At 32.4% G+C, this 14479-nt stretch overlaps 1 protein-coding gene across 1 annotated transcript in view; it reads right to left on the bottom strand.

Moving 5' to 3' along the window:
• Positions 1 to 3683: 3683 nt before the first annotated feature.
• LOC136037389 (ATP-dependent DNA helicase Q5-like) overlaps positions 3684 to 14479 on the bottom strand; it is a 94855-nt gene continuing 84059 nt past the window's right edge. Inside the window, exons 12-13 of the mRNA XM_065720129.1 lie at positions 9468 to 10302; positions 3684 to 3824 (exon numbers count right to left, since the gene is read on the bottom strand). Of these exons, the coding sequence (XP_065576201.1) occupies positions 3769 to 3824; positions 9468 to 10302 (891 nt within the window). The 3' untranslated portion in view covers positions 3684 to 3768. The remainder of the gene's footprint in view (positions 3825 to 9467; positions 10303 to 14479) is intronic.

Below are 14479 nucleotides of genomic sequence, written 5' to 3'. Positions count from 1 at the left end.
AAGTTAAGGTCCCCTAGGGCCCAGGAGGTTATCCGCGAAATTTCAGCTCGATCCGATAACTTCTTCCCTGTTTTCCAGAAACCACGCATAGCCACTTAATTTTCATATTCTTTTTTTTCTCGACGCCTACAGGTCACAGCCGACATCGGATCTGGGTGTACGAAGACTCATTCGACGCGGAATTCTCCGAGTAAGTGCCCTTGAAAGTTTCGTAGGAAAATCTTAACCCCCCGAAAGTTTCGACCCCCAAACCCCTCCCCCCCCTTTAACGTTGTCCGATCGGGCTGAAATTCACAAGTTAGGTTCCCCTACGGCCCAGGAGCTTATCCGCGAAATTTCAGCTCGATCCGATAACTCCTTCCCTGTTTTCCAGAAACCACGCATTAGCCACTTAATCAACCAATTTCTCCATAAGAGCCCATGTTAATTTGAAATTTTTAAAATTTATTTAAAAGTTATATTTACACACATGCAGGTGGTTAGCTCAGTCGGTTGAGCGTGGGACTTTTAATCCTCGGGTCAAGGGTTCAAGTCCCTTATCGGGCGGTTTTTTTTCACAAAAGAAAAACGTACAGAAATAATATGAAAAAAACTTCGTTTTCTTAAAGAGTTAAAGAGGCTGCGTCCCAAAGTCGAACCTTAAAACGTACAGCAATTAGGAGAGGCAGTTGGGGGGCTGCCGCCCCCCAAACCCCCGCTTTTAAAGACTCTTTTGTACAGGTTTTTTGTTGTGGGGGGACTTCATTGTTACTAATTACTAGTTTCGGCGCAATGGTTCTCCTGTCCTCTTGTGTTTAACATTTTTCGAAGTTATTCCATTATTCATTCATTTCAATTTTTTGTTAATTAAAAGAGGGCCTTTCCGAAGCCAAGAGCGGGGGGAATCCCTCCCCATCCCTCTGCGACCACTGGAACCGAAGATCGCTTAACATTGTCGTGGTTCGCCTCTTTATAGAGGCACGAGTGTGCCTCCTTGATATATATATATATATATATATATATATATATATATATATATATATATATATATATATATATATATATATATATATTTTATATATATATATATATATGTATAAATATATAAATATATATATATATATATATATATATATATATATATATATATATATATATATATATATATATATATATATATATATATATATATATGTATAAATATATATAAATATATATATATATATATATATATATATATATGTATATATATATAAATCAAATTCAGTAAACAAAAATGACTAAATCGATTTAAAAAATTTAAGTTTTCATAAAAAAAAGGACAGCAATCACTTCACCAGTCGATTCAAATTGTGATACAAAAAATTAAAAAAAATTGTAGTAGTACAGAAGAAAAATTTAAATGCCGAGGAAGCGTTATGAAATTAGAGGACTGATATCTATCGTCATAAATATTTTTCTTGAAATTTTATATTTCATTTCTAATAATTTTAGCCATAAAACAAGATTAAAAATTTTAGCATTAATTCAAGATTGGCACTCCAAATCTCGAGTTTTTTTTAAGTTTAACGTAAAACAGCATATTCATATACTTACCTGTAGATGAAAGAAGGACAGGATATCCCCTTAAAAGAATATTTCGCCAAGGAACAATTGAACAGCGAGCAAATTACGAACATAGAATCAAAAAGACTCCTAGCAAAAATTAAGAACATATTTTAATACTGTAATACTTGAAAATCAAGTCAATCAAGGCTTACAAGATTTCAAAAATATTTCGATTGTAGCAAGCCCGTCACACCTCCTTCTATAGAAATTGATGTTGAAGAAAAATTCTCTGCTAGTATCATGCACCGTTTTGAAGAGGACAACACTTTAGTAAAGATAGAACTGACCGATTTTCGAATGAGCCTTCTTGCGAAATTTTAGGATCACTAGGTTGATACGATCACCCCTGGGAAAAAAATACAACAAATAAGCACGCATCTGTGATATTTCTTCTAGCAAAAAGTACAAAATTCCTCATTTGTGCAGATAGGAGCTTGGAACCTCAACAGTAGGGTTCTCTGATACTCTGAATCTAATGGTGTGATTTTCATCAAGATTTTATTACTTTTAGGGGGTGTTTTCCCCTATTTTCAAAAATAAGGAGAATTTTCTTAGTCTGGTAACTTTTAACTTTTGATGAGTGGGACTAAACTTGATGAAACTAATATATTTCAAAATGGGCATAAAAATCCGATTCTTTTGATGCATCTATTGATATCGAAATTCCGTTTTTCAAAGTTTCGGTTATTTTGGAGCCGGGTTGCTCCTTACTTACAGTCCGTTACCATGAACTGTTTGATTAATATTTAAGAAAAATTCTTTACTTGTGTCAAGCACCATTTTTAAGAAGCCAACAATGTGGTAAAGATAGAACTGATTGATTTTCGGAGTAACCTTTCGTTAAACATCCAATTTTGGATGGGGTTGATTTGCAGGTGAGGCCGATGTTAATTCAACAAATCTGTTGCGAAATTTCGTTTTCCAGCAAATTCATTAAAAATACTACAGAAACCAGTCGACTGATGAACATTTAAACAACTGCATTCGAATGGATGTTACAACATTTGAGCCTAACATTAAAAAACTTGTTGATGACCTAAAAAGGTGCCACCCTTTGTATTGAACAATACTTTTCTGATTCAAATAATTTTCTAATTTCTTAACATAAGTTTGAAATGTATATTTGAAGCTAATACAAAACTGCGTTATTTATGCAAATCATGTACTATTTTCCTACTTTGTTGGGCAGCTCACACTAAGGCTAATGAGATCAAAGGTCGCTCAGTCACTTAAAATTTTGGCCACCGCTGCTCTAAGTGAACAAGCTAAAATATATGCATCAATTAGCTTTCTTGTGACATATTGTATCAAAAAGTACTAAAATATGAATTGTATCAAAATTGAATGTATCAAAAAGTACTAAAATATGAATTGTATCAAAAGTAAATGTATCAAAAAGTACTAAAATATGAATTGTATCAAAATTGAATGTATCAAAAAGTACTAAAATAAGAATTGTATCAAAATTGAATGTATAAAAAAGTACTAAAATATTATTTGAAGAACTTGTTCATCCTTTAACTTTGAATTTTATGAAAAGATTAAAGCGGCTTTCACACTACCTACGTAAGTTTCTATGCTTAGTGGTTAAGTTACGTTATGCTAAGTATAACCTGTCAAACAAGTAATTCCATACTAGGTTAAAGTGCAACTCCATAAAACTACGAGGCTCGTCGTCTAAAGTCATCGCAATCATCATAAGAAAACTATTAAAAACAAAAAATGTAGAAAGGAGACGGAGTTTCAAGCTATGATGGTTTTATGGTTATTGCAGCAAGACCGCTTATAATGAAAACACGACGTGAAAGTATTTCTAAAAAAAGTTTGTTGATTGATTTTCAAACTTTTAAATTCTTCATCCAGCGATACCATTTCATTGTCGCTATGTCAGCTTGTCAATAAAATAAACTAACTTAAACGTAACATGAGGAAGCCGAGTTTACTCGGCACTGCCTATATTACGGACTAAATTTCCTCTGCAAGAAGGTAAAGTCTTCAGTTACACCAGTGTAAAATGTTCTAAGACATATGAAAATACCATTAGTCTGTAACCAAGGTTGTGATCTACTTAAGGAAAAAAAAATCAGGGAACAATATAAAATTAGAGATTTTTTTCCGAAAAAACTAAAACATAAATAAAAATATCAACAATCTTCTCTGGAACTTCTTCTCAAGCATAAATTACTTTTCCAGAGCAGTGCAAAAGTTTTCTACGAACTCCTGTATGTCTTTTTCACCTGAAAGAATGTAACAGCATCAGTAAGAGAGTTGGATAGGTTCTAATTCTGGAACAGATTAGGTTGATGTAAAGCCAACAATGGGCTATCATTATATATATCAGAGTTATATTATCAACGTATTTTATTATCCTTTTCAATAAATCATCATCATTTATCATAAATAATCATAATAATTTATTCATAGCCCACACCAATGAAAAATACATTATATTCTTGGAGTAATTGAAATGAGTAGTTCAATTACTTAAGTGATTAAAACAAGAAACGAAATTAAACCAAAACGTAAATCTAAGCATGAAAAAAATCAATTACCGAAACAACCAAATCAAATCATGATACGGCGACAATGAGGGAGGGATGTGGGAGTGCGACAATGAGGAAGGAATTTGGGAGGGCGACAGTGAGGTAGGGATGTGGGAGGGCGACAATGAGGGAGGGATGTGGGAGGGCGACAATAAGGGAGGTATGTTGAGACTGAAAACTTTCTGTGCAGAGCGGTCAATTTTGTTGTTAGGTCTGGTTTATGAACAGTTCTACTATTACTATGGCAATTGACATAATTGTCAGACCCCTACACTCCCCCCGTTTTCCCTGGGAACGATTCTGAAAGGGTTAACGCATTTCAGGGAAAATTACACTTCCAAATCTTGTGATAGCTAAATGAGACACTGATAGAGAGTGTGTATTAAAAGACCCAGAGTACAGAGAATTTGGGATTACTCATTACCTAAAAGGCATGAATTTCCTAAGGATAAAAATTCATAAAATGCTAGGCAAAAAAAAGGGGGGGGGGTGACTTTTTTTTAGAATATTAGAAGATACTGGCAAGTGTCATTTATAAATAAGTAATCAATTCATCATTATTTAATACATCTAAACCTAACAAGGTGAACACTAAAGACAAGCTAATAGAAGAAGCTAATTCAGGAGCATTTAACTACTAGAATAGCATCAATTACAAAAGTTTTAACCAGTATCAATTTGGGATTACTCATTACCTAGAAGGCATGCATTTAATAAGCATAAAAACTCATAAAATGCCAAGCAAAGAGGAGTACAACATTAAAAAAAGGTGGGGGGGGGTGACTATTTTTTAGAATATTAGAAGATGTTGGCGGTTGTCATTTAAAAATAAATTATCATTTTCATCATTATATAAATATCATATATATAATGATGAAATGATAATTATGTCTCATAGAAATAAATAAATTATTATTATTATTATTTAATACATTTCAACTTAAAAAGGCGAACGCTAGAAACAAGCTAATAGCAGGAATCAATTCAGGAACATTTAATTACTAGAATAGCATCAATTACAGAAGTTTTAATCAGTATCAAGTTTGAAAATGTGAGCATTGTTATCTGTGGGTATCAATCGCATTCATCAAATTCCGTATAGATGGGTAGGGTATCTAATCGAATCACTGACGGAACATAATGACATAACTGCGGCCATTCCAAACACTTGCTAAAAATTGTTTCTGAAGTAGCATTGGCCTAAATTATCTAACCGCATTTCGGAGACTGCAACCTTTACCATAATAGCATTTTAGTGAGAGGCTATAATACTGACGGCTAGGAGAAACCTTTTCCCCATTCTTTTTCTTTGACTTTTATATAAGCTTGATTAAATTTTAAAGAAAGCATCAACCAAGAAGAGTTTATTCATCTTGCTACTACCTGAGGCCAAGTCGCCTAAGGCCTAAGTCGCCTGAGGCCAAATCAGCTGATCAAACTCTTCATCCCTGAATCTATTCAACGCTTCACTATTTGCTCCTTCCTAAGAAGTACCAATTTTTTTTTCAAATTTTCCCTGCTTCTTCTTCACACCCTATTTGGGCACGCCCTGCTTTTCCTATGGTCCTAGATGAATGACCGAAAAGAACGATCTTTGGCAATCATTCATCCTTTATTTTAAAAACATGTCCTAGCTTCCCAGTCTTTCTCTCATTGCAGTCCTAAAAGACTGGGATAGAACCATATTTCTGAGCATTTTCTTGTTTGATATACAAGATATGTATATGATAGTCAAATGGGCACCAAAAATTATCCATTAAAAATTCCTCAGGCATGCAAGTAACAAATCCTCCTCCTTCTTTCGAATCCTCCATGTATAAGAACCATACTTGGCCACTGTTATCACTGTAGCTTCCAATATTCTGATTTTGGTTTACAAACTTATATCCCTATTTTTCCCAACTTTATTCAACCGTGAAAAAACACCCTGGGCTATTCTACTTTTAAAATAATTCTTCTTCATTTTACCTAAACTCCTAATTTCCTTCTCAACGAAGGCTATTTGTCATTGGCAAGTGACTCATCAGAAGACGAGTCACCAAAGCAGAAATTCAGCAGAATTCTTAGTGCATTGAAGCATACGATTACAATATACCCTTTAATTTTACCTTTAGTTTTAGGAAATACCCATGTCAGCTTACAAAGTATAAAGGGTTAATAAAGAGGGATCTACTTCCTTCATTGATATCACAGAAAGAAGGCTAAATTTATATGGCTTTCTAGCAGCAAAGAAATATCCCCCAAACCTACCATGATATCCATAGAACAGCCGAGTCCAGGATAAATATATTTAGTACATAATAAATTGTATTAGACTACTATATATATGTTTTAATAATATTTTATATTTCTTTTTATTGGGTCGTTAAACTGAAAATTGGTAAGATTAGTCTTGACAAAACCAAAAACAAAGATAAAACAGATAAATAGAATAAAACATATAGAAATCTGCTGCAAATAAATGAAACAAAATTACTTTTGTGTCCCGGTGTCCCAGTCTGTGATTTCTCTTTGAGTGTCCCGGGCGTCATTTATATTAGTTTTTTAGCTTTTTTAGTTTTTTATTAGTTTTTAGTTTTTTTTTCTTTTTAGTTTTTTTGTAGTTTTTACCTTTTTTTTATTTTTTTAGTTTTTTTTTAACTTAGGTCCTGGTCGTCATTTATACTCCCTGTGTCCCTGCAAATAAATGAAACAAAACCAAAAACAAAGATAAAACAGATAAATAGAATAAAACATATAGAAATCTGCTGCAAATAAATGAAACAAAACTACTTTTGTGTCCCGGTGTCCCAGTCTGTGATTTCTCTTTGAGTGTCCCGGGCGTCATTTGTATTAGTTTTTTAGCTTTTTTAGTTTTTTTTATTAGTTTTTAGTTTTTTTTCTTTTTAGTTTTTTTGTAGTTTTTACCTTTTTTTTATTTTTTTAGTTTTTTTTTAACTTAGGTCCTGGTCGTCATTTATACTCCCTGTGTCCCTGCAAATAAATGAAACAAAACCAAAAACAAAGATAAAACAGATAAATAGAATAAAACATATAGAAATCTGCTGCAAATAAATGAAACAAAACTACTTTTGTGTCCCGGTGTCCCAGTCTGTGATTTCTCTTTGAGTGTCCCGGGCGTCATTTATATTAGTTTTTTAGCTTTTTTAGTTTTTTTTATTAGTTTTTAGTTTTTTTTTCTTTTTAGTTTTTTTGTAGTTTTTACCTTTTTTTCATTTTTTTAGTTTTTTTTAACTTAGGTCCTGGTCGTCATTTATACTCCCTGTGTCCCTGCAAATAAATGAAACAAAACCAAAAACAAAGATAAAACAGATAAATAGAATAAAACATATAGAAATCCGCTGCAAATAAATGAAACAAAACTACTTTTGTGTCCCGGTGTCCCAGTCTGTGATTTCTCTTTGAGTGTCCCGGGCGTCATTTATATTAGTTTTTTATTTTTTTAGTTTTTTTATTAGTTTTTAGTTTTTTTTTTCTTTTTAGTTTTTTTGTAGTTTTTACCTTTTTTTTATTTTTTTAGTTTTTTTTTAACTTAGGTCCTGGTCGTCATTTATACTCCCTGTGTCCCTGCAAATAAATGAAACAAAACCAAAAACAAAGATAAAACAGATAAATAGAATAAAACATATAGAAATCTGCTGCAAATAAATGAAACAAAACTACTTTTGTGTCCCGGTGTCCCAGTCTGTGATTTCTCTTTGAGTGTCCCGGGCGTCATTTATATTAGTTTTTTAGCTTTTTTAGTTTTTTTATTGGTTTTTAGTTTTTTTTTCTTTTTAGTTTTTTTGTAGTTTTTACCTTTTTTTTATTTTTTTAGTTTTTTTTCAACTTAGGTCCTGGTCGTCATTTATACTCCCTGTGTCCCTGCAAATAAATGAAACAAAACCAAAAACAAAGATAAAACAGATAAATAGAATAAAACATATAGAAATCTGCTGCAAATAAATGAAACAAAACTACTTTTGTGTCCCGGTGTCCCAGTCTGTGATTTCTCTTTGAGTGTCCCGGGCGTCATTTATATTAGTTTTTTAGCTTTTTTATTTTTTTTTATTTTTTTAGTTTTTTTTTTAATTTAGGTCCTGGTCGTCATTTATACTCCCTGTGTCCCTGCAAATAAATGAAACAAAACCAAAAACAAAGATAAAACAGATAAATAGAATAAAACATATAGAAATCTGCTGCAAATAAATGAAACAAAACTACTTTTGTGTCCCGGTGTCCCAATCTGTGATTTCTCTTTGAGTGTCCCGGGCGTCATTTATATTAGTTTTTAGCTTTTTTAGTTTTTTTATTTAGTTTTTTTTGTAGTTTTTACCTTTTTTTCATTTTTTTAGTTTTTTTAACTTAGGTCCTGGTCGTCATTTATACTCCCTGTGTCCCTGCAAATAAATGAAACAAAACCAAAAACAAAGATAAAACAGATAAATAGAATAAAACATATAGAAATCCGCTGCAAATAAATGAAACAAAACTACTTTTGTGTCCCGGTGTCCCAGTCTGTGATTTCTCTTTGAGTGTCCCGGGCGTCATTTATATTAGTTTTTTAGCTTTTTTAGTTTTTTTATTAGTTTTTAGTTTTTTTTTTCTTTTTAGTTTTTTTGTAGTTTTTACCTTTTTTTTATTTTTTTAGTTTTTTTTTAACTTAGGTCCTGGTCGTCATTTATACTCCCTGTGTCCCTGCAAATAAATGAAACAAAACCAAAAACAAAGATAAAACAGATAAATAGAATAAAACATATAGAAATCTGCTGCAAATAAATGAAACAAAACTACTTTTGTGTCCCGGTGTCCCAGTCTGTGATTTCTCTTTGAGTAACAAAATTACTTCAACCGCAGACAAAGCAATTCTAAGGCACTAAAAATTTAAAAATTACCAAAAACAACATAAGAAAGTAAGCAACAAAACAGTATTACGGAAATAGTAAATAATTTGCAAAGAAAGTATCATAATTATTATAGAGTAATTTATAAAATGACTAATTTTAAAGAGTAAGCAGTCTAATATTATTACAAAATGACTAACAAAACAAGAGCTAATTGATACCAATAATATAATTATAACTTTATAGCAAATAGTATATATAATATTAAAAATTGAATCATAGTGCAAATTACGTTCTTGTCTTTTAGGCATTAGCCCTATTCCTCTTTATGATAGTTTCTGCTTGTTTTGAGTTTTCTTGGTTATTTATTGAAATTTTCAATTTCTTTTTACTTAATTTTTACTTTATTTCCGCTCATCATTGGTTTAGTTTTCTGTGGAAAACTTTTGTGTTCGTGGAAAGTACTTTTTTTAAATTAATAACAAGAATGTAAGCAACAAGAAAGCATTCTTACCTCGTATAGATTTTTTATCTGTTAATGCTTGATGTGTCAATGATTTTGCTAAAATTTTAAATTCCTCCTTGTCACCAAGAAGCTTCTTTTTATAAGCCGGCATTAAATGCCGAACAACCAATTCACTAACAACTGTCTTATCAAGTCTTTTCTCACTTGGAGGTTTCACTTCATCATGTTTTCTGTGCTCCTTTTTCACCTCTTCCTTTTTTGTGTCTTTTCTTTTTTCAACAATCTTTGGGGCTATAGTTTGTTCCATTTGCTCCCTTTTTATCTTAGCATGTTTTTCACTTATCTTAATCATTTCCGAATTAGAACTTCCTTCACGAAAAATATCGCTCTTCCCATTCATACGATTTTTCTTTTGATTTTTCTCTGCTTTAACAATATCACAGCTCTTCTCTTCTTTGACAGTAATTTCTTCTTTTATGCCATTCAAAGTTGGATTATCAATGTTTTTACATTCGAAATTTTCGCTTTCTGTTTCCTTTTTCACAACAAGTTCATAAGGTGGTGATGTATTTTTACGACTACTAAATTCAGCATGAGTATTTGTCAATTTTGGGGTACCGAAGATATCTACCCCGTCGTTGACACTTGAATGCATGTAGTCAGTACTAAACTCCCTTACAACTTTACGTTCATATTCATCATCTTCTTCTTTCTCAGTGAAGTGCGACTCGTACTCTTCTATACTAATAGTGTTTAAAGGTGAATCGATCTGATTATTTGCTGAATCTTCTGCTTCTTCGATTACATGTATCCCATTTCTTTCCATACTTGGACCTGTATAATCATGGAGCATTTCTTTTTTCTCTGTGCTGTCATCTGGTCCCTAAAATGTAAACAATTGTAAATACCAGAGCATATCAATTTACAGCGAATTTCTCAGCTTGTCAGTTAAAATCTGAGGTTGCAACGTAAACACAAAAATTAACACAGTTTTACGAATGATAAGAATATCACAACCTTTTAAAAATCCGAGTCATTGCAAGGTCATTGAATCCGTTTCACAGCTACTAATTAATCAACAAACCTTATGTTTATCTATTTAAGTTTCGAAGGGGAAATGGCGGGGGGGGGGGTAACCCAGTTACCGTCTGACAGCATTTATTAATATTGATAGTTTCCGTTTTTCTTTTTTTCCGCAGAAAGCCCAAAAAAATATTTAATGGGTGGTTGGGAGAATTTGGGTGGAGGGAGTGGGGTAGCTTGTGAAATTTCAAACGGAATGTATTCCCTGTACTTTTAAACAGTGAGATAGACATTTTTCGGTCAAAATACATCTTGAAAGAGAAAAAAGAAGGTACTGTATATTTTTGATAGCAACCTGGGTCGAAAAAGAATTTTCAATGCCATTCTAGCATGCATGGGTGCAGCTAGAGATTTTTTCTTATTCCAAATGGGCCAGATAGAGAAGGACCAGTCATCTCAGACGTGGAGGAGGGACTAAATTTAGCTTTTGGTATTTTTGTGCATTGAGTATCTTCATCAGAGTTTACCCACCTGTGAGTACTAGCAGGGTTCCATTTACCTGCCTGAAAACCCTAACCCAGGCATCACCATCGGTCACTAGTTTTTTTTTTATAATTAAAGCTATCGGCATGTTTTGATGTCAAATACACATTCATGCCTAACTATAGTCGAGGGGGAGGATCCCGTCTAGATTGGTCCCGAGTGCCTCAGCCTTCAGAATAATTTTGACCTAAAATGTACTTTTTTGGCAGTTTTGAGGTCATTCAAGTAAAATACAAGTTGGATCTCATGGAATACTAATTAGTAAAAAGCCTCAAGGAAGATTTAGAAAGAAATGGTCTATAACCAGCTAGAGGTCAGAATGGCATGATACTAAGTGAACATTTTTTTTGGTGAGTACCTCCCTCATCACAATTACAGAGAACAAAGCATTCAATCGAGCAACTCTACACAAGACATAATATTCATTAACTGTTCAAGGAAAGCTTCTTCACGACCAGTCGTTTCATTTTTTAAGCTTCCACTTTCAGCATTTTTAATTGAAAAAAATTCTTTAAAAACACATATAATATATAATGAAGAATAAACACTTAAAAAAAGCAACACCTAGAAAGCAATCAAGAAGTTCGTAATAGTGATGAGTAAGTAAAGAGCAACATATGCCTATAATAAACAACTCTAAAAGCCGAAATTTTCGTAAGAATACAAATGAACTGAATACATAAAATAAGTTTGCATAAAACTCAAAACTTTTATTTTAATTTTATTCAAAATACATAAGACTTTCATTTAACTCATGAAAAACCTTATCCTAGTCAGTATTTAAAACCAAAATTAGAAAAAGAATGAACAAATTAAGAATTCTGAAATTAAAATTCTAGATAAATCTCTTGGTTTTCGACCAATCTCAGGAATCCCCCTCCTCCTACAATCAGCAGGCACAAAAACTAACGTTACTCAAATTGTTACTTTATATTGTTTAACCAAGTGCCGATTATCGATGTCCAAGTGTTCGGAAGAGGGAGGGAGGTCCTCCGCAAGAAATGCTGGAAGACATGCAAGTGAAAAGTTCGGAACAAATCCAAAAAAAAAATCCCTGCAAATCTAGATACCGTGATGGTAGAAGGCACCCAAGTGAAAGGTTGAATGAACATAGCAAGCGGAGTTCTTCACTAAATGAAATGGAAGGCCTGGAAAAAAATTCAATACGAGTTATACCTGTACATCTACATGTGTTAGCCTCGAAATAGAACTAGCTACTTTAATTTTTTGGTGTTACTGTTTTGTAGCTGTAGCTGCTATTTTTTATAGCTCTTTGCTCCCTTTTTTTAAATACAGGTTTGCCTATGTTCACTTAAAGCTATTACAATTAATAAGTAGATAACTTCGAAGACCACACTGCCTTTCCATGACGAAAGTAAAACAGTTCAAAATAGGGATGATACCTTTTTATTGACAGTGAATAGATATAAAATTATTTAACTGGATATTTCGAACACATATACAGTGTTCATCATCAATCAGTTGAGTTTTACTGCTGATGATGAACACTGTATATGTGTTCGAAATATCCAGTTAAACAATTTTATATCTATTCACTGTCAATAAAAAGGTATCATCCCTATTTTGAACTGTTTTACTTTTGACAATTAATAAGCATATTCTATTCTATACTTTAGCTTCCCCGTACGCTGGCATATTGAGTGAAAACGCATTACGTTTTGTTAACCTAATTCCAATGTTTTCCTTGAATCTTTCATCATTAGTTATAACAAAATGCCCAATATAAGAATATGCCTTTGGTCATATGCCCAAGCCCAGAAACTGTTCTAGTTCTTCAAGCACTTCATCATTGACCTATATAATCGGGTAAGACGACCTATATAATTTTTGTTACAGAATAAATAAACTAACGGTTAACCCCACTAATAAAACAGTTTTGCTTTTTGCTGATGAGACAACAGCAATTACCACAGCTAAGACAGCGCAGCTGCTTGAGAAGCAAATGAGGAAATCAGTTGATAAAATTGTAACCTGGCTGAAGGTAAATAAACTAAGGATAAATATAAGCAAGTCTAATTTTGTCATTTTCTCACGTTTGCTGGATTTTTACCCATGGATGAAGGAATTAAATACGTCTAATGGAGTTATAAAACGGACTGTTTCTTTTAAATACCTTGGGACTGTAATTGATGAAACTTTATCTTTTAAGCAGCATGTAACTTTAACTAGTAAAATTCTGGTAAGAAATCTAGGAATAATGAAGAAACTCAAACATTTTTTCCTAAATCTGTCCTCCGCCATCTTTATTTTTCTTTTATACACCCGTATATACTTTATTGTTCAAGTATTTGGCTCTCCACTTTCCCATCTATCCTTAAACCAATAAGAGTTCTACAAAATCACGCAGTTAGGCTTTTAACAGGGATTCTTCCTCGTCAATCTGTTCGGAAATTTTATCCAACCTTGAAAATTCCTCCAGCTTCGAGCCTCCGTGAATTTTATGTATTGTGGTTTATTTTTGGATTACTGCAGGATATTCAACCACTCTGTTTTAGTGATCTATTATGCGTTAGGTCTTTTGTTCATTCACACGATACAAGTGGTAGTGTTGATTTAAGTTTATCTAGAGGCATTTCTTCCCGTTCATGTTTTTCTGTTTTATATAGAGGTAAACGGAAATGGAATAGTTTGACGAGTACTATAAGGAGTATTGGAGACCCTGTTACATTTCGAAAAACCATTAAGGAAATGTTTTTTGTAGATAATGAGTTTTGATTCATTCGTTTATTTTATTTATTTTGGGGGTTATGATGATATGTAGTTCCCAGAGAAAAAGTAAAGTAATGATGTTGTTTTTTTATATTTATAATTGAGTGTGGTGGTATTAGTGGTGTCGGTGGCCTGGTGTTCTTTTATTTTATGTATTTTGTTTTCTCTATCTCCCCCTCGGACAAGCTTTGCTTTTTAGGGGAGGTAGTAACCATTTTTTGTTTATTATCAATTTAATGAATAAATCCTTCTGTCTATGAATAAATATGAATGAATCCTTCTGAATAAATCACTTTGTTTAGCATTGGAAAGAACGTCATCTATTTCAGTTTTTTATATTGTCCTGTGCGCTTTTATCTAGTCTCTGCACCTAAAACGTTTGGGCGGAGATGTCAATCGAAGCGTTTACACTATTCTTTGCTTTTCACTGGCTGTGATGTAGTTCGTTTCTCTTTGTTCTCCAAAATTTTCTAACTCTGATTTATTAAGTATTTTACTTTTAAAATATTCACCAGCTCATGTAAGCTTAGAGCTATTGCAATGAATACAAACTTTCTATTCTGTACAGCAACCCTCACTATATTTATTGATATATTGAGCAAATCATATATTTAGCAAATATATTGAGTAAATAAATATACTATCATATATTGAGCAAATATATTGAGTAAATAAATATACTATCATATATTGAGCAAATATACTGAGTAAATAAATATGCTATCATATATTGAGCAAATATATTGAGTAACTAAATATACTAT

Source organism: Artemia franciscana, chromosome 2 (genome assembly GCF_032884065.1).
Source record: "Artemia franciscana chromosome 2, ASM3288406v1, whole genome shotgun sequence".
Taxonomy (NCBI): Eukaryota; Metazoa; Arthropoda; class Branchiopoda; order Anostraca; family Artemiidae; genus Artemia; species Artemia franciscana.
The sequence above is the reverse complement of the archived record's forward strand: the minus strand, read 5'-3'. Positions and strand labels throughout refer to the sequence as shown.